The following is a 21456-nucleotide window of genomic DNA, read 5'->3' as shown; positions in this document are numbered from 1 at the left end:
GGCCCCTGGGAGGGCAGCTGGCTTCACTGAGCCCCAGAGTAGTCGGCCTCTGTAAGACCTGACGAGGTCCCTGGTGGTACAAACGGTTTGTGCTCAACTACTAATTTAAAGGTTGGCGGTTCAGACCCATCCAGCGGCACTGCAGAAGAAAGGCCTGGTGATCTGCTTCCATAAAGATTATAGCCAAGAAAATCCTATGAAGCAGTTCTACTCTGTAACACATGGGGTAGTCATGAGTCAGAATCAACTCAACAGCAGTAGGGTTTTTTTTTTTAAATGTATAAGACCTGAAAAGCTGCCTGGCCAAGAACATGGCCCCCATTAGCCTGCCAGGAAAGAAACAGGATGTTGATGAGTCTATGTTTGAACCTTGGCCCTGTCCTCCCCCCACCCTCCTTGGGCCAGTCACTTCACCCACCAGGACGGGAGAGTGACAGATACTGCCCCACACAGCAGTAAAGTAAGACAATGTAAGAGAAGAACTACACAATATGAGCTTTTATTTTTTATTGTTCTTGATGTTCTTAAGAAAATATGGCCCCTTAACAGTTAAGGCAACCAGGTTTTGTTAGTAAAACACTAGTCTGAGCATCCACCTAAAACATAAATTGACTCATTTTTGCAACAGTTTCCTCAGTGGCTCTGCAAAGGGACTGTGCTCCCAGCACCTGCTTTCTGCAGAGGATTTGGATGTATTTTCTTCCATTCTATGCTCCAGTCTGGACATTCTCCCAGATTTCCCTGTGGGGCAGCGAGCCTTGTCTCTCCCCTTCCAAGGCCCTCTGGAACACCTTACTACATGCCGAAGGGCAATGCATTTATGTCTTTATGGGACTAGTTGTGATGCCTCTGGTCCCAGGGCCACTCTAATGCTCCATGGCCCCCACGGGACTGGAATCAGAATGAGCCATGCCGCGAGGGGAGGGGGAAGGAGTGGCAGGTGCTGGCGGCTGCTCTCCCTGGCTTGGTGAGAACCCCAAGTCGTGCAGGGGACCCAGCCAAGCTTGAATTCAGGAGCAGAGAGTGCTGTTGGTCTCCCCCCGGGGCGGGACAGTGAGCTGAACCGGGCTCTGCACACCAATCCCAGGCCAGGTTAACTGAGCCACTTCCCACCCGGGCTGGGCGATCCTTCCCACCTCTGAAGTGTATTGATCTAGAGAGGTTTTGCTGCCCTAGCTGTTTAGTCAGAGGCCCTGAGCTGACAGCGCCAATTTATAAACAGAAACGCTTCTGGCAGGACCTACAGATTCGATTTCCTGTTTTCTCAAGAGTCAGTCAACCTGGCAAGAAGAGGGACCCAGGACTATTCTCCCTCAGCTGCGCAGGGAAGGCCCTCAGTACTGAAGACAGACACAGAGGCAGGGGGTCCGAGACCTGCAGCCGAGCTAGTTTCACTCACGGGTACTCACAGAAGGGAAGACCGAAGGACCTGCACACTCTGCCCACCTGTCTGCCCACCTGTCAGCCCACCTGTCTGCCTGCCTGTGTGCCCACCTGTCCACCCACCTGGGGAGCTGTGTTTGCCCACCACGCACCTGCCCTGCCAGCTTCTCAAATAGGCTCTTGAACTGGCCATCTTCTTGCTCCACCTCACTGGGGTGTGGCTAAAATGAAGGACAATTGCAAGGTTAAAGGGGGAATCATCGAGGAGGTTGAAAGACTGAGATTTAAAATCCATTCATTCATTCATTAATATCTATAGAGCAGCTGTGATGTGCAAGCACTGGGCTGAGTGGGGGCACGGGGAGGTCCCGCCCCTGGGGGTTTACAGTCCAACAGGGACACAGTGCTGGGGTCTAGGGGGGTCCTCTCCCAGGAATGTGGGGAAGTGACCCACCAACCCTCAGCTTTGGGGACTTGGGTAAATTACCTGCAGAGAAAGGCAGAAAAACTGACGGCAGGGCATCCTGACCTGGGTCTTTGAACTCCCGAAATGACATGAAAATTTTAGGTAGTGTTTATATGCATTTTCGTAGCTTTCCTCAGATTCTCAAAGAGCAGTGTGATTAAAAAGCAGTTAAGAACACAGCCTAGTAGAAACAGCAGAACAAGGAGACAGGAAGGCCTGAGTTCAAATACCAGATCGGCCGTTTACTGCACACCATTCCAGGACTCTGAGCATCTATCTCCTCAACTCGAAATCTACATTAACAAGGCCTGTTTCACAGGGTCATTTTCAGAATTAAATGAGAGCTAATGTGTGTCAAAGTCCTCTGAAAATTACGAACCATTATATGAATGACTCTGTCCAGAGGCTTTCTGATATGATAATGGGCTCCATCCAAAATAGAATGACCCCCCTAAACTGTCTCCACTAGACATACAGGCTCGAAGAGGTTCCAGAAAGCCAAGTCAGTGTCTTCTAAAACCGTCACTCGGGAAAGTACAAAACATCCAGTAAGGCTGACGATACTCTACTAATAAGAGTGGCAATAGCAATAGGACTTAAAGTAGTGCGTACTTAATGCCCGTCAGATACTTTACCTGGATTATTTCATTTAACACTCACAACCGCCCTATGAGGCTGGTCCCATTACTATTCACATTTCACAGATGGAGTCACTGACATTTCAAATGGTAAGTAACAGGCTGAGATTATACAGCACTAAACGGTGGAGCCAGGATCCAAACTCCTCCACCTCTCTGAGACTGTTTCCTGATGTGTAACATGGGGACGTTAGTGCCTACCATATTTGTTTACATATAAGGTAAGCATCTCCCAGAATATATCTAAATTTTGAGAAGAAAAATGATAACCACTTCTCATCATACATATATGACTTAAAAGTACTTTTGTAGGAAAAAAAATTATTTTGTTCATGTAATACAATATACTATGTTTCGAAATTTAGTGGGAAGCTCGTAAATTCTGGACATGAAGTAATATATATTATTCCTGGGGGAATAAAGGATAACATCACATAGCAAAGAAGAAGGAGGAGCAAGAGGAGGGAAGAGAAGGAAAGAAAACTTACATGGATATCAACAAATACTGGAGTTAAGCTGGCAGCTGCTAACTGTAAGGTTGGCAGTTCAAACCCACCCAGCAGCTCCACAGGAAAAAGACCTGTCGATCTGCTTTCATAAAGATTACAGCCAAGAAAACCCTATGGGGCAATTCTACTCTGTCATATGGGGTCTTTATGAGTCGGAATTGTGGACACCCAACAGTAAATTCTGGTACATAGCAGATACTCTGCCACTAGGGGGTGTCATCGGAGACAGGGTAATTTTTGGATACCAGGGAGTGAGGAAGATGGAGTTATATGACGGTGACGACTGTACACTTCACAGTTTGTTTATTTATTCATTCACTAAAAAAACATATTTACTGAACACCTGGCACATGTTGGGAACTGTCCTGTCCGTGCCTGAAATACAATGGAGAACAAAAGATTGTCCTTGTTTCCAAGGAGTTTATTAGAGTGGAGTCATCTGTTATTCTGGGAAAATAGATGTGAAATGCTCTGTAAATAGTAAGGCAGCGTGGCAAAATTAAGGAGTTATTTTATTGTTGTTATATCACGTGTTGGTGGCATCTTTACAATCCTGCTCGAAGTGAACACATCTAAATTCCAAGAGTGTTCTGTTCACCCTGTACTTTCCCCTCCCCCACTCCAAGCAGATGCTCAGCCCATCAAATGTGTCTGACTATCCATGACTTGGAGATTTTGGGAGGGAGGAAAACAGTTCTTAAAGGTAATGGCTCTTCCTGTCTCTTGTAAAAGTCCCAGTCCCCTGAAGACATGGTGCTGCGTGTCTCTGTGTGTGTGCTGGGCAGTGTGCTGAGAGAGAAAAGGCACAGTTTCCCTGAGACCAAGAAGAGGTTGACGTCCACAGGGCCTTGAAGTACTGGGAATCCTTGCACGGCTCCACGGCCATGCCCCAGGCCTTTGAAGGGAAGACTGGCCCCTAGGCCTGGGGGTTCTCGGTTCACCAAAGACTCTAGGCCCAGCAGCTATCACACATGAAGGAACCTGTGAGCTGAGGCAGCAAGCTGAGACCCGTGTAGACCCGTGACCAGAAAGGACTTCCTGATGCTTTGGTGCTTCAGAGAACCCCAACCCCATAGGAGGTGGAGACGGGAGCCTCCATAATGACTGCCACTGAACTCCTGTCAACCTGGTGCAATGCGGACTTAGAGTCAGTTTTAAGTTGACTTAGTGGAAACCAAAAAAAAGGGGAAGGGGTTGGATAATTCTTATCCCCTGAGTTGTGGATCCGAATCCATACCCTCCTCAGAGGCACGCCAGCCTTTCTAACACACCTGGGACTGACAGTAAGATACATCCTCCTGGGGGCAGTGAGGGCTCAGAACTGGCACCTGCAGCTGGAGCAGGGTCAGGGGAGTTCTGAGGAGCTCCAAGAGCCGCCAGCACAGAAAGGTCCTCTCGTGCCAGGTATTGCAACTGACTCAAGGTGGTTAGACTACTGGCGTAACTACAGGGCACCAAGTCCCGGGGAATCAGGAGCAGTTGCATCTGTCAAGGGCAGGGGTTAACAGACAATGGGGCATGCATTTTCTATCTAACAAACTCATGAAGTAAACCAATAGGATAATATGGATCCTTATTTGATGGCTTCTTTTGTATCTGCAGGAACATGGGCTTACAAATTTGATATATGCCAAACAATAGAATATGTCTCCCGCTTCCCCACTTTGGCCAAAGAGGGCAGACCCAGCAGCCTGTGGTACCTCCATGTTTAGGCAGACAGAACGGAGCGGCAGAAGCTGGCCCCATGAAGACAGTCCTGCCCCACCCCTGGCCCACTGCCCCCGGCCATTGTCACAGTGCGGACATCATGGAACAGCGACTTTCAGCATGCTGGCTCCACACATATCATCTGAGGGACAACAGTAACCGGAGGCCGTGAGGGAGGGGTAAGGGAGTGAGATGGGTGAACTTGCTCTTCAAACCATGCACACTTCCTCCTCCAAAGTCTGCTCGGAATTCACCTCCTCCACGGAGCCTTCCCAGACTAGGTCCAGCACCCCCAAGGACCACTCACACGCAGGTCATGCTAGGTTTAGATTCGTTTCTGTCAGTTGTCCTTCAACTTTTTCATGTGCTTCTAGCATTTGTCCCCTCAGAGATGGGAAGTCTATTCAAGGACAAGGGACTGGATCTACTTCCCCCATTGCCCTCTCTGTCCTGCACAGAACTCTTGGGCGCTCAGTGACTGCTCTATCTGTGGGTCCAGCTGACTGGATGTGGGGGATGCTGAGACTCCTCAGGTGGCAAGGACGCATTACACAGCTTGGGTTCCAGTGCTGCTTCTATTTCATCTCCACCAGGAAGACCTAGGGCCTAGAAAATGCTGTGGCCCCAACGAATAAAAAGTTGCCATCCTTAATATATAAAGAACACTTACAAATTAAGAAGAAACCCCAGATAAAGAACAACGATGAATCTGTGAAGCATCTCACAGCATGGATGAATCTGGACAGCATTATGTTGAGTGAAATAAGTCAATCACAAAAGGACGAATACTGAATGAGACCACTATTATGAAGACTCATGAAAAGGTTTACACACAAAAAGAAACAATCTTTGATGGTTATGAGGGAGGGGAGTGGTGGGAAGGAAAAAACACTGAATAGACAATAAATAAGTGGTAACTTTGGTGAAGGGAAAGACAGTACACAATTCTGGGGAAGCCAGCACAACTTGACCAGGGCAAGGTCATGGAAGCTTCATAGACACATCCAGACTCCCTGAGGGACCAAATTACTGGGCTGAGGGCTGGGGACCGTGGTCTCAGGGGACATCTAGCTCAATTGGCATAATATAGTTTATAAAGAAAATGTTCTACATCCTACTTTGGTGAGTAGCATCTGGGGTCTTAAAAGCTTGTGAGCAGACATCTAAGATACTCCACTGGTCTCAGCCCATCTGGAGCAAGGGAGAGTGAAGAAAACTAAAGACACAAGGGAAAGATTAGTCCAAAGGACTAATGGACCACATCTACCACAACCTCTACCAGCCTGAGTCCAGCACAACTAGATGGTGCCCAGCTACCACCACTGACTGCTCTGACAGGGAACACAATAGAGGGCCCCGGACAGAGCTGAAGATAAATGTAGAACAAAATTCTAACTCACAAAAAAAGACCAGACTTACTGGTCTGACAGAGACTGGAGAAATCCTGAGAGTACGGCTCCTAGACACCCTTTTAACTCAGTACCAAAGTCACTCCTGAGGTTCACCCTTCAGCCAAAGATTAGACAGGCCCAGAAAACAAAACGAGACTAAAGGGGCACACCAGCCCAGGGGCGAGGACGAGAAGGCAGGAGGGGCCAGGAAAGCTGGTAACAGGGAACCCAAGGTAAAGAAGGGAGAGTGTTGACACGTGGTTGTGTTGGCAACCAATGTCACAAAACAATATGTGTATTAATTGTTTAATGAGAAACTAGTTTGCTCTGTAAACTCTCATCTAAAGCACAATTAAAAAAAAAAAAGAAAAGAAACCCCAAATGCCTGCTGTGTAACAATGTCGTTGCTTGGCATCCTACTAGACCACATACCTCATGTGGGTTTCCAGCTACGACATCTCCAATTTCCCTGAAACACAAAGAGAGAATGAGTAAGTAAAATGCACAACTCATGGCTAAGTTAGGAAGTTTTGACCCTTCTGAGGGACTGGCTTCCCGTCCAAGAACTTCAGTTCCTACTAGCACCAAACTGCATACACTGAATCTTTAACCAGCACCCCTCCTTCCCCTTCCCAGCCTTCACCCCACCCTGAGCTTTCACCAAGGACAAACCAGCCGTCATCAAGTCGACTCTGATTCACGGTGACCCCACGTGTGTCAGAGTAGAACTGTGCTCCACAGAATTTTCAGTGGCTGATTTTTCAGAAGTAGATTGCCAGGCCTTTCTTCTGAGGCACCTCTGAGTGGACTCGAACCTCCAACCTTTCAGTTAGCAGCTGAGTGAATTAACCATTTGCACCACCCGGGGACTCCTCATCAGGGACAAGAGCTGCCAATTTTGTTTGGTCCCATGGACCCTGGCACTTTTGCCCTGGTGGACCACTCTTCTTGGGGATTTTCTCCCCATCTTGCCCCAGCTATCATTCTTCCCCTCCCCCAGTCTGCTCTCCCTGGAAACACAGCTGTTGAATGAGCTAGCAAGCCTGTGCCAAATACGTGCATGCATACGCATGAGTGTGTGCGCGCGCGTATGTGCACAAGTGTATGCATGCACCTGTGTGTACATGTGCACACGCATGGGTGTGTGTATGTGTGCATGCATGTGTGCACACGTGTATATATGTGTGCATATGCATGTGTGTGCACGCATGTATGTGTGCACATGGGTGTGCGTGGGGGTGTGTGTGCATGTGTGTGTGTGTGCACATGGGTGTGCGTGGGGGTGTGTGTGCATGTGTGTGTGTGCACATGGGTGTGCGTGGGGGTGTGTGTGCATGTGTGTGTGCACACGCATGTTCACGTGTACGTATATGTGCATGTGTCAGAGGAAGAGGTGGTACTGCCATTTAGATCCTATTCTCTGGGCCTCAGGTGCCCACCCCTGCTGGGCGGAAGACCCTCTAACCAGGCTGCTCCTAGTGCCACTACCATCTAGCCTTGACCTTTTTTTCAAGAAAATTCCCCTTGTGTCCTATAGATCAAAATGGTGGAGACAGGAAAGGACACCCATTTAGGGACCCTTGGGACCTGTGGTGTTTGACAAACGTCTTCTGAGTGACCTCAGCTGGGAACAGCCGCACACAGGGACAGGTGCCTGCCTCCAGTCATTCCCCTCAGCTGGCCCGCGCTCTCAGACAACGCCCCCCACCGCGGAGGGCAAGGAGCACGCACAGGGCTGTGAGCTTCTTCTCTGAGAACACCCTCAAGCAGAACTCGCCGTCCTTGAAGGGCTCGAAGGTGGATGGCACCACCAGGTACTCCCCCGGGGGCAGCCAGGCCCGGCCGGAGACCTCACGCAGGTTGACACAGATGTTAGAGCGCGCTGAGGGCTGGTGGCCCCGGAAGAAGTCCTGGCCCAGGTGCACATCGGTGTGGTTCTCCAGCTGCACGAATCAAGAGTCACAGTCAATTTCTCCTTAAATTCTGGAAGATAGGGGCAGAAGAGTTGAGTTTTGTGATGCTAATCTAGGGCTCCTTGGCTTTTAACACTGAGCTAAGCAACCGGATGCCTGCATTCTTGCCTGAGCTCCTGTGTGGATTCTGTCGCTAACTCACCGTGTGTCCATCACCAGCTGTGCTGTGAGCACCTTCTCCGTGCCAGGCCCTGTTTGAGTACTGCCCTTGACTGTGCCCATGGCCAGACCCCTTGCCTCTGCGCTCCTGCATCCTCCCCAGGAAAGAAAGAGTTGAACAGCAGGGCCTGTGGTGTGTGCTCAGCTTCTTACTGGATATTTTTCCTCATCAGTCACCGGCTCACTGAATCCAATATACTTTTATTCTGTAGTTGGCATTGACCTCACAGGGTGTCAGAAGTGTTGGCATTGACCTCCCAGGGTCTAAGGGGGGGAGATGGGGGGTGTTGACATTGACCTCCCATGGTGGGGGGTGGGGGAGAGTTGGGGGATGTTGGCATTGACCTCTCAAGGTATAAGGGGGGGAGATGGGGGATGTTGGCATTGACCTCCCGTGGTGGGAGGGGGAGAGCTGGCAGGTGTTGGCATCGACCTCCCCAGGACAGGCCTGAGGCTTCAATCCTAGCCCTGTGAGCACAAGCAGCCAGAAGGGCCTTCTCACCTGTGACTATTTGAGAAATTTCTCTGCAAGGTCACCAGGGTGATCAGGTCAGGGGGCTAAGGTGGTAGCTCTTAAGGAGGCAGACAGAGGGGGTGGCCACAGCCAGGCCTGGTTCTGGGTCCCTCCTTGTTCCCTCAGGACCTGGGCTTTCCTTGGAAGGGGGGAGATGGTCCCCATGACCCACCTGTTTGTGGTGGGGAGGGGGAGGCTTTTGCTTCATGACACAGGCTAGTTAGCACTGCAGAAGGCTTCCAACACACAGGTGCCAGAGTTATTACTGCTTCATTAAGCCTCCCTGCAGCACGGTAGTTTTACGATCAGTCTTCCTCAGGATGCCCATAACAGAGGGCAGGTGCTGACAAGCTGCACGGGGCTGTGACTTCTCTGTGACCCAGTGGCCTCTAGAGGCCCACTCTGGAGTGGACAGTGTCCGTTCATGGTCAGCAGACCCTCTTAGGACCATATGTCTGCCAGGCAAGGAAGAAAGCAGGGCCACCTGCCCCCCCTGCCCTGGTCTGGACTCCATGGACCCCCCAGCAGCCCCTGCTGACCTGGCACGAAGGCACCCACAGAGCCTGGGATTCCCCTGAAAATGCTTACACTCTGGGCAGGACAATGCTGGGAGTGTGAGGCTGTGGCCAAAGGCTAAGAATCATGGAGTTCAATGTCATTCTTGCCATCGCTGTTGGGAGCAGGGGAAGACAGGAACCAGCAGGAGACAGTACTCGGTAGAACTGAGGTGGGGAAGTCAGCTCTAGTTTGGGCTGGGCTGGGCTGGGAAGGGAACAAACTGAGTTCCATTGACAATCCAGGGACGGGGGAGGTTAGAAAAGCCAAACTCTGTCTGGCAGGCCAGAGTGGGAATCGGAGGACACTGAGGCAAGAGGTGGGTCCCCTCTGTCCTATCAGGGACCCAGACAGGCAGGTGCCACCAGGTCCCTGGCCCTCAAATGGCTCTTGACATGGCTCAGCCAGCAGTGACAGGATGGGATAGAGCAGGTTTAACTGAGAGTGGCTCTCAAAGTGCGGGCCCAGCATCAGAATCACCCGGGAACTTGCTAGAAATGCAAATTCTTGCTCACACCCCTCCTCAGACCTAGAGAATCAGAAACTCTGAGTGTGGGGCCCAGCAGTCTGTGCTCTAACAGACATCCAGGGGTCTCTAACACAGTGGTTTGAGACCTGAAGACCCCCTGGCACTTGTAGAGCACAGGACCCATGGTGACATATTGAGGGCACCCTGTGGCACTGTTGGGGGGCATTCCACCATAGATGACCCCTTACTCATAAATGTGACATTCCTGATGGGAACCACCAGCGAACCGACTTAATCAGGTTTTCTCCTGTTTTCTAGAAGTGAAGAGGTGTTTGCTCTGGATCACCCCTACTCCCTTGTCTGTTTCCCTCCGTCATCAATAACATGGACGGGGAGACCAGTATTCTGCAGCCTTGGACGCATGCATGGGATGGAGCCTGTGAATTTGGGTCTCACTGGCACAAGCTGTAGCTGGTTAAGCTTGAGAGCCCTTGAGAGTGGGCGTGAGAATGAAGCAGGACAAACGGACCGCTACATAATTAGTGCAACTGACCCCAGCTGGAGGAAGCCCCAGATAACAGTGGTTCAGCCTTGGCTACACACTGGAATACCTGAGTAGTTTATTAAAATGCTCAATGCCTGGGTCCCACCCCAGAGATTCTGATGTAATTGGTCTGAGGTGCAGCCTGGGCATTGACTTTTAAAAGCTCCCCAGGTGGTTCCAACCTGCAGCCAAGGAGAGGCTCATCGGGCTGGAATTTATTGGGCCTGGCTTTGTGCTGGCCGCCACCAGGAGGGCCTAGAATATGCCCAGAATGCGCTCACAAAGGTAGCCATGCCGGGCCTCTCCCGAGGAGATGGTACAGCCAGTGAAGCCTGGGATGGCACGAAAAAACCCCAGGTATTAAGTATGATACTGATAAGCTGATTCTCTAGCCCAGTTATAAATTATTGAGGAGCCAAAAAATGTCAGTGCTTCCTACTCCTATCAGAGATCAGGGCGTTGACTTCTGTTGGTCAGATAACTAGAAACCCAAGGTGTGCTATAACCACCGTGTTTAGGTCAGACCACCAGGTACGCAGAAGACAAAGGTTACCACCGTCCTCTTTCATGAGGGCCTGGCAGGGGGCGCTCAGGATTGTCTTTACTACTCTGAGGTACCAGCTCACCAGATCTCGCGGGGGTCTGTCTGCGGGAGCACGGGCTTCCATCAGAGGAAGCAGATGCCACTGTGCCTGCCCCAAAGGCAGCCACACTACTTCTTACCAAAGGGAGGACATCTCTGTCAGCACTCACATACCTCTTTGGGAACCTACAGGGCAGAAGAAAGGAGCTGTCATCTGAGAGCTCCGAGGTCCTCCCTTCGTCCTTTGCATCCCACCCCTGCATCTTGCAGACAGACTTGTAGGCTCGGGCCACCAGGGAGGAGATGAATGCTAAAGTGAGAGATGAGTCAGCATTTCTGAAACTGGAAAGTCATTGCTGAATTTCAAAGCCAGCTGTAGAGCACTAAGCCCTAGAAATATGGCGGGTGGGGAGTTCTACTTCAACTCCGACTCATAGCAACCCTATAGGACAGAGTAGGACTGCCCCATGGTGTTTCCAAGGAGCAGCTGGTGGATTCAAACAGCCAACCTTTTGGTTAGCAGCTGAGCTCTTAACCACTGTGCCACCAGAGCTCCATATAATCTACCAGGATCCCAAATTCTTTAGGGGTCATAACCTTGGAGTTTAATGAGAGCTAACAGCTTTGGCTCACTTACTCTGGACACATCGTCAGGAAAGGCCAACTGCTAGCAAAGGACATCATGTTTGGTAAAGTGGAGGGTCGGCGAAAACGAGGAAAACCCTCGATGCGATGGACTGACACACTAGCTACAGCAATGGGCTCAAACATGTCGATGACCACGAAGGCGGTGCAGGACCAGGCCATGTTCTGTTCTGTTGTACGTAAGGTGGTCAGGAGTCAGAGCTGACTCGATGGCAACCACAGACAAGATCTTACAGACCTAACCTCCCACATCCGGTGCTCAGATGGAGGAGGGAATCTCACCCTAGCTGAGCCACAGTTTATCCTGCCCTCAGCTACAGTGATTGGTCCAAGGACATGACCAAGCTGAGGCCACCAGAGACTTCTCTGGGGTTTTTAAATTGAAACTAAGGGAAGGGGGCCCCTTCCGTTATACGGGTGATATTAGGAAGATAGTGAAGAAAGCTAGACTAGAAGGGCACTGATCCCATAGATGAGATGTAGAGGGAACACACCCAAGGTCTTGTCCCATGCATTCCTGCCCTTCCCTTGGTTTGGTTACATGAACTGGTAAATTCTTTTTTCACTCGTCTAGCTCAAGTAGGAGCCCTGGTGGTGCAGTGGTTAATAGCTCAGCTGCTAACCAAAAGGTCAGCAGTTCGAGTCCACCAGCCGCTCCTTGAAAACCCTGTGGGGCAGATCTACTCTGTCCAATAGGGTTGCTATGAGTAGGAAGCGACTCGATGGCAATGGGTTTTGGTTTTAGCTCAAGTTAAAAACCACCAAATCCATAGCCATCTAGTCGATTCTGATCCATGGTGTCCCCATGTGTTACAGAGTAGAACTGCTCTGTAGGGTTTTCTTGGCTGTAATCTTTATGGAAGTAGATCGCCAGGCCTTTTTTTCCATGGCTGCACTGGGTGGATTTGAACCACCAACCTTTCAATTAGCAGTCAAGAGGAAACCCTTTGTGCCACCCAAGGACTTATTTATTTGCAACTGAAAACGTTGCCTCCCTGGAGGGATCAGCTCTCAGATCCACAGTGGATCCTCCCATGCCCAGGGCACCGGGACTCCTATGCCAGCAGAGAGAAGAGGTTCAAGTCCCCATTTTGGCCTTTTCCCTCCTCCGCCCTGCCATGTAGGCTCTCTTGACCAGTAGAGCAGGCACGGCGTTGTTTGCAGCTTGGGCCCATGGGCGACTACCTACAACTCTGAAAAAATACAATTAGTGAGAGCTTGGATCTGCTGGCATCCTCACTTCTGGAGTTTGCAACTGGCAGCAGAGGGAAGAAAACTCCGGGGCCACTGGCACTCTCTGACTGTGAGTTTTAAGCCAAATCCCCATGCAGACAAGACACCCTGGCTGCCTGGGCAGCAGGGGCCCTCACAGATATCTTCCACCCCATCCCTGTCGAAGAGCCTTTATCCACCCCCAGCCAGGATTTTCCTGCCTGAAACGGCCAAGCCTACAGGTCCCAATGTCCCTGGGTAGTCCCTGGGTTAACACATTCGCTGCTAACCGAAAGATTGGAGGTTCGATTCCACCCAGAGTACCTCGGAAGAAAGGTCTGGCAATCTATGGCTGAAAAATCAGCCATTGGAAACCCTACGGAGCACAATTCGACTCTCACACATATGTGGTCACCATGAGCTGGAGTTGACTCAAGAGCAACTGGAAACAGCCAGTGGGGAGAGAACTAGCTTGGCCGCAGTCCTATGAACAACACGACCGCCACCATCCACATGCTCTGAATCCACCCTGCCAAGAGGCACTGGGCAGGAACTGAGCCAGGGAGGCGACTGGGGTGGGGGGCTCTTGGTGACACATATCCGGAGCAGCAAGGCAGGAGTGCAGGCCTTAGCCATCGCCCACTGGTGGATGGAAAGGGACAATCCTCTTTGAAACGCAGGATCCTGAATGCAAATGAGAGGCCCGCCCGCATGAGCCTGTCTGTTGTCACGCAGGAAGATAACAGGAGAGAGAGGAAGCTGGATGAGCAGGGCTCTCTAGCCTTCAGGGATCCCTGCTGCTTCTCAGTTGGTGTCAGGTTTTCAACCTCAAACCAGACTCCAGTTTGAAGACAGTTAAAGCCAGAGGAGGCAGACACGGGGGTCAGAGTACGGAGCTCTCTACCTTCCTGCACCCCGCTCCTCACCCTAACTTTCCAAATGCTTCCACTCACAGCTGTCATGCTCTAAATTCCATGCCTCTGGCCATAAGAAGGTCCAAGGATCACATGCGTTGGTGTATTTTATAAGCAGCTATAATCTGGCATCTGAAAAACTCGCATGCTTTATATATTATTTATTACAGCAAATGCCATGCCAAACAAAGCTATTTCAGTGTGTTAGCCCACGTGCCTTTGAAAGAAGGCTTTGCTGATCAGGTTATATAAAGTAGGCCTGATGGACAATGAGCCTGGTGGCCACACAGTCCCTGAGGAGCCCAGCCTTCAGCCCTGCCCCCCCACTCTCTGCTCCCTTCTCCAACTTTGAAATCTGACTCATTCCTGAAGCCCTGGTCAAAAGGCTCCTCCCTGGAGCTGTCCTCCTCAGAGATGGCTCTAGCCCACCATCTTGGTTCCCATAATAGCACAATCTGACGGCACTGAAGTTCACTGAGCGTGTGCCTAATCCCCACTCCAGACTGTGAGCACCATGACGGCATAGCCATGTGCTTGTCTTCTCAGTGTCCCCAGCTTTCAGCATAGGACCTGGCACATAGTAAGTATTCACTGAAGTTTGTTGAATGGATCTACATACCATAAGTGACTTCTCAGGCTTTTCACCTGTAAGAAGAGAATCTGCTTTTGTGCTATTTATCTTCTAGCTGGGATGGCCGAGCTAAGCTAGAGCAGAGTTGGAGCTGATTTAGCTGCAATTCTTGTGTCCTGCCATCAAGAAGAGAATGTTTTCCAACTTCCATTCTTCCAAACTAAAACACACAGACACATACACACACACACACGGACAAGGGAAACAAAGGGATTGGAAATATCTCATAACATTTGGCATTTTTGCACTTCCATTTGATTGAGCAGGAGCCCACTCGGTAATGCCACTTTTCCTTCCAAAACCCAACCAAACCCACTGCCGTTGAGTTGATTCTGACTAATAGCGACCCCATAGGGTTTCCAAGGCTGTAAATCTCTACAGAAGCAGATTGCCACATCTTTCTCCTGAGGAGTCACTGGTGGTTTCAAACCACCGACCTTTTGGTTAGCAGTTGATCACTTTAATCACTGTGCCACCAGGGCTCCTTCACTTGTCCCTCCTGGTTTCTAATTATAATACGTCCTTCCATGAATTAATTTACACTGAGTTGTTGCACCTACAGCCAGCTCTGTGTCATACACTGGTCTACCTGATTAGACTTGTATTGTTTCCCTGGAGGTGTATTATTAACAAAATTGTACAAAAACAACCAGTATGAATCCCTCTGGAATTTATTGTAAGGAGCCTTTGCCTGTATAAAAAAGTGGATTCCCATTTGTTCCTGGCCAGGCTTGTCCACTCGAAGGCCTTGTGTTAACATATCTCTGAGGCTGTTAAATCTGTAGTGGGGTGGTTACCAGTGCAAACTGGACTACTGAGCCAGGGACTTCAACCCGAGACCAAGTCAGCTTCAGTTTCCAGAACCAGAGCCACGTGAACTAGAAATGGCCATGTGGCTTCCCTCGCCCCACACCCATGCCCTGTGCACCCCAACAAGTATCTCAAGGTTGCCCAGGGTGACAGGAAAGGGATGTTTGTGCTTGGCTCCCATATCCAGCCTCCCTCCTCCCACTCAAACCTGCCCGTCATCCTCCTCGTGTCCCCTTGAGTGCCTTGTCCCCCATGACCTTGGCCTCTGTCCCCTGAAATGTCTGTATTTGGAAAGAGTCTAATAAGTGTATCTATACCAACCAAACCAAACCCATTGCCGTTGAGTCCATTCTGGCTCACAATGACCCTATAGGACAGAGTAGAACTGCCCCAAAGGGTTTCCAAGGAGTGGCTGGTGGATTTGAACTGCCGGCCTTTCGGTTAGCAGCCAGCTCTTAACCACTGTACCACCGGGGCTCAAGTGTATCTATACTGAGATCCAAATGACAGGCAAAGTTCAATGAATTATATGCCTCAATGTTAACAGTGGACAAAGACATAAGCCATAAGAATGAATCTCTAATGGTGGAATTTGGACCTCAGTAAGGCCATAGGGAGACGCACTTAAGGAAGGAAGAACACTCAATCAGGACTATCCAAGCAATAGAAAACATGCACTCCAATCACTAGCCAAAGTCTTCAGACCAAATAATCAAGCGTGCAGTAAAGGACGAGCCCAGCTCGGGGTACCTGGTAGACGGCATAGCCGATGCTCAGCATGCCCTGTCCTATCCTCTTCTGTCGTCTGCGATTTTTCTGCATCAGACCCAGCAGCACCGCACAGCAGGGCTCACCAGCGTTCTCCTCGTGGCTGTCTTCCACCTCTTCCAAACGGATTTTGAACTGGGGATTGGTCCAGTAGGTGGCTGGAAGTCACCCAGGTGGTGGTGGTTCCCCCCACGGGGGGCAAGGACATGGGAAGAATAAAATGAAACGGGAGAACCTTGATCATCCCAATGAAAGCATGACTCTTGGCAAACTGTAGGAGTCCCTGGGTGTTGCGAATAGTTAACACAAGTTCTGCTGCTAACCAAAAGGTTGGAGGTTTACATTCTGAAAAATCAGCCAGTGAAAACCCTATAGAGCACAGTTCTACTCTGACACACGTGGGTGGCCATGAGTCAAAAACCAACTCAACAACAACTGGTTAACCACCAACCTTTAGGTTAGCAGTCGAGCACAAGACATTTGCGTCACCCAGGGACCTACTGGTTAGGCAAACGGTACCTAGTAAGCAGACCTCGGAAAGTTTTCTTTACAAGGTGGTCAGGCACTTCCTCCTACCTCCCCACCTCACCCTGACACACACACACACACACACAGAAACATCCCATAGTGTCTGGAATTTTTGCACTTCCGTTTGATGGAGCAGCAACCCAGGGATGGTTGATTGGGAAGATTCAAGGTACCATGAGCCTAGGAATCCACTGCACCCATGGATTGAATTGTGTCCCCCAAAAATATCTGTCAACTTGGCTGGGTCATGATTCCCAGTTTTGTATGATTGTGTACCATTTTGTAATCTGATGTGATTTCCTTATGTGTCGTAAACTCTATCACTGTGATGTAATAAGATGGATTAGCGACAGTTATACTGATGAGGTCTGCAAGATTGGATAGTGTCTTAAGCCAATCTCTTTTGAGATATAAAAAAGAGAAGCAAGCAGAGACACATGGGAACCTCATACCACCAAGAAAGCAGTGCTGGGAGCAGAGTGCATCCTTTGGACCTGAGGTTCCTGTGCTGAGATGCTCCCAGAACAAGGGAAGATTGATGACAAGGACCTTTCTCCAGAGCCAACAGAGAGAGAAAGACTTCCCTTGGAGCTGATGCCTTGACTTTGGACTTGTAGCCTACTAGACTGTGAGAGAATAAATTTCTGTGTTAAAGCCATCCACTTGTGGTAGTTCTGTTACAGCAGCACTAGATGACTAAGACAGGAAGGCACTTCCAAGTCTGCCTGGGAAAACTGTTAACATTCCTTGTTCTCAGCTTCCTGGTCTACGAAGGCAAACTCACCTCCTGATGAAGGGAGATCTCTGAGTAAAAAATAGGGCCCTGGGACAGATGAGGACAAAGTCCCGGAGGAGACTAGCTACCAAGGCGACTTCTTCCTGACAGGCTAGAAAGAGCGCAGGCCACTCTTGCTGCCAGAAAGCCCAGCCTGACTGACTTGCGCTTTCCCTCAGGGAGGGCCCTGCTTCAGATCACAGCCCCAGCAGTCCAGGAGCTACTCTTTGTCCGTAGGCCCCGCGGCCTCACGTGATGGCTGCAGTGTTGCGGACCACAGATGACACAGGCTCTTCGAGACTAAGTCATCTAATAATGCATGAGGAATGATAACTGGCAATTAGAAAGCACTCCTGCCACACCACCTGTGAGTATTTAAAGACCACTTTGTTTCAAAGATTTTTTTTTTTTTTTTTAATCTCTCAAAATAGTGACTACCCAAGCAAAGGTACAGAGAAGTCAAATGGATTTTCCAAGGGCACACAGCAATTCTGTGACAGGAACCGAGCAGCAGAACATAACTGAAGAAGACAAGCCTGACAGGCATTTCCACGCTAAGGCCTCAACCGTTTCAACAATGATGTGACCTGAGGAGAGAAAGGAGTTGGGGAAGGGAGGGGAGGGCTTCCCTCACATCCTCGGAAATAGGGTCTGACTTGGCGAAATAACAAGATACTCATCGCCGATCAAGAGCCCCGGTTATGTTTCTTCTTAACAATAAAATTACTTATTCAATTCCACCTTCCCAGAATCTATGCCTCTAGATTTTTTCTTCCTAATCGAGGGCACAAGTGTATGGATTTTAAAGCCGAATATCTGTAGATTCCAGAGAAGACAGAGAAAATTCTGTAATCTTCCATACGTACACCATCACCAAGGGGCCAGAGCAATCCGTCTCTCCTGACAGCTAGCTGGCAGCACAGACGGAGGAGGGATTTGCTGCATGCAGATACCTTGGGCACTGCCTACAGTTCTGAGCTCCCAAAATGATCCATGCAAATTTCCTCTACATTTCTAATGGCGAGCTTGCTAATGGCGAGCACATTTTAATTTCTCCCAGATACAACATGACTGCAATCCCTACACTTTTTGTTTACTCCGTAACAGAACCGGAGGCAGAGAATGGGCCATAAAAATAACACTTCCCGTTGGTACGATGCTATACCGGTGACAAAGCGCGTTCCTACACACTCCGTGTCACAGCGCTCACGGCGACCCAGTGAGGCTGCAGGGCGGGTCTCATGGTCCCATTTTGAGGATCAGGAAACGGAGGCTCAGCAAAGAGAAATGACACCCCCAGGGTCCCCAAGGTAAGCAGCAAGGACAGGAAACTATCTCAGCTCCTTCCTCTCACTCAGCCCTCGCCTCTGCTGCTAGAGCTGGTCGCTGTGGACTAGATGGGGGATGGAGGAGGCACTTTGCCAAGACCCCAGGACTGAACCCATGTGGGGTTTTTATTATAATGTCACTTCCAACAACTCTGAGCATAGCCCCGGGATGGCCCTGCCTGGGTGCTTATGGTCTATCAACCAACATCGTCAACCAGTATCATCAATCAACATCGCCATCCAACATCGTCAACCAACATCAGACTGGGAAGCAGGAGTGAAGGCGGGGAGGTGCGCAGTGGAGAGAGCTGGTTTTGCTTCCCTTCATTTCTTCTTAGAGAGGTGGGTGGATTTTCAGAGTTTCTTCATCAGGTGCTGCCTCACCTCAGCTGATTCCACCGAGGAGGAGCCTGTATAGGGATTAGTGACGGTCTATGGACTGGGGAAGGCTTCCCACCTGGGGTAAGATGAGCCCAGGGTTAGTGCAGAGGCAAAGTTTGCAGCCGACCATCTCCGCCAGCGATGGATCTCTGAAATCCAGGAGTGGGGAGTGCCACCGCAGGCCCTATGCGTGCCCTCCCCGTCCACACTGTCAGGCGCAAACCCAAGCAGAGCAGCTGCTCTTGGAGATGCAGGCTGTTGAAACAGCAGACGTCACGCCGCACTCCTCCAGCACACCATTAGACACCGTCCTAGAGTTCAGTGGGATGGGGTCTCCGGCGGACTGGGTGGGGATGGTGGAAGCCCAAGAGAAGAACGGAAGGGCTCAGTGTAGGGTGGAAAGAGCATGGTTAGTACTGAAAAGCTCATCCCTCAGGGGCCGATGGGTGAAGCAGTGGTGGTTTGAACACAGACACTGATGAACAGCGTTACTGAAATCAGCCCTCAGGTGCCAGGCGGCAGAGCCATGGCTGCCCTGGCCGCCAAGCCCAAGGGAGTAGCAGTGCCACCAGGGGGCGCCCAGGAGCCAGAGAGCAAAGTCCAAAGGCATTCTCCAAAGACATAAAGGCACCCAGCTCGGGGACAACAAGGAGCTACCGGAGCAGGTGGGCCCTTCACCTTACCTGGGTAGTTCTGGCAGCCCCCGGCGGTGGAGCCCCGCACCCAGCGGCCGTTGAATAGGGCCAGGTTCCACTTGTGCACCTCTTTGCTGGTCAGCGAGTCCAGGGACAGGTTGCAGATCTCCAGCCGAGAGAACTGCCTCAAGAAATCCGAGAAGGACATCCTGGGGGCGGAGCAGCCAGAGGGCTCAGGTTAAGACAGGTGGGATGGAAAGATGAGGACACGCATGCTACTGGGCCTGGGGGGAGCCAGGACAGTGGCCTTAGAGGCCCTGGGCTAACTGGGAACCTTTCTACAGCCCACTGACACAAGTATGCAGAGACACCGACCAACTTCCTCACTGCTGTTAGCTTCTCCATTCTGCTTAGAGAGCCCCTCACATACCTACCCAACCTGCAAAGAGTCTGAACCCTAGAGTGGAAAAGGCCCCAGGCGGTCATCTGGACAAAGCCCCTCCCTTAGGCTGTTTCGTCTAAACCCACAAGAGTCTGTTTCCTATTTAATTATTTTTTGTTGTCGTTTTTGGTGCCTTTTTGTTTAAACTCCCTGTTTTCCACAGTAACCACTAGTAATCCCTGGTAACCACTAATCTTTTTTTACCTACTCTAGATATCTCATAAGTGAGATCATACAACATTTGTCCTTTCGTGACTGACTCATTTCACTCAGCACGATGTTTTCAAGGTCCATCCACGTCCTGGCCTGTATCAGGACTTCACTTCTCTTGCTGGCTGGTTAATACCCCATCGCACGGACAGACCACAGTTTTGTTGGTCCATTCATCTGCTGACGGGTGCTTGCGTTGTTTCTACCTTTTGGCAGCTGTGAATAGTGCTGCAGTGAACACTCGTGTACAAGTCTCTGTCTGTGTCCCTGCTTTCCAGTCTTTTGGGCACACACCTAGGAGTAGGATTGCTGGGTCATATGGTAATTTCTGTGTTTAACTTTTTGAGGAACCGCCAAACTGTTCTGCACAATGATGGCACTATTTTACATTCCCACCAGCAGTTCCTATCTGATTGTTAGTGATGTCCAGCATAGAGATGCCACCACCTCCTCTCTGTCATACTACATTCAAAGGTGCCCTTATTATCGTCCTTAGCCCACCAGCGAAGGCAGTTCTATTTTTACGGCCAGTTAAATCTTAGAGTGCTTCTGGACTAGACCTTAAAGAGATCAGTACTGCTCTTATCTCGTAGGAAAGACACAGAAACTGAGGAAGACAGGCTGATGGCTAATTCATGTTGAGGGTCCGGATAGCTTGGCTTCAATCCTTTAGACGTGCTGCTATAGAGGTAGAATTAGACGAGGGCAAAAGAGGGGAGAAAAATGCAGCCCCCCTTGGCCAGGAAACTGATGGCATTCCTAGAACACTGCACCCCCCACCCCACCCCCATGAGAACCTGGAAGGGACCCACGGTAACAGGACAGTCTCCAGAGACAACGCTCTCGCCAAAACTCCCCATCCTCAGCTTCCTTGTCCAGCTCTTCCTTCAGCCTGGGGTTTATGTAGTTCCACTCTGGTGCACTGGGAAAAAACCAAGCAGAGGCGGCTGTTCCTGAGGGGTCCTGCTGCGGCGCAGGCTGTTTACCACAGCCAACTCTCCCCCAGAGGGCCAGAAACGGAATGCAGAAAAACAGCGAGGCAGGAAGGAAGGCAGGAAGGCAGTGTGTCGGGGTACAAAGCCTGGGGAAGGGATGCAGACCGGGGTCATGGACTCTGGGCAGCAGAGGGGTGATGTGCGGCAGGAACAGTGAGGCCACGGGCCTTGTTCTAACAGTTAATGGGCTCGCTGCTAACCAAAAGGTTGGCAGTTCAAATCCACCCAGAGGCACCTCGAAAGACAAGCCTGGTGATCTACTCCTGGGAAATCAGCCATTGAAAACCCTAT

At 50.4% G+C, this 21456-nt stretch overlaps 1 protein-coding gene across 1 annotated transcript in view; it reads right to left on the bottom strand.

Annotated features, from left to right (window-relative positions):
• Positions 1-21456, bottom strand: part of LOC101341649 (calpain-8) — an 89064-nt gene that overhangs the window by 11682 nt on the left and 55926 nt on the right. Inside the window, 7 exon segments of the mRNA XM_012555413.1 lie at positions 1536-1593; positions 5165-5202; positions 7822-8037; positions 11066-11077; positions 15854-16029; positions 19567-19727; positions 21018-21092. Coding sequence (XP_012410867.1) covers positions 1536-1593; positions 5165-5202; positions 7822-8037; positions 11066-11077; positions 15854-16029; positions 19567-19727; positions 21018-21092 — 736 coding nt within the window.

This window comes from Trichechus manatus, unplaced genomic scaffold (assembly GCF_000243295.1).
Source record: "Trichechus manatus latirostris isolate Lorelei unplaced genomic scaffold, TriManLat1.0 scaffold00039, whole genome shotgun sequence".
NCBI classification, from domain to species: Eukaryota; Metazoa; Chordata; class Mammalia; order Sirenia; family Trichechidae; genus Trichechus; species Trichechus manatus.
Note: the sequence above shows the minus strand (reverse complement) of the source record. Positions and strands in the feature narration are given on the sequence as shown.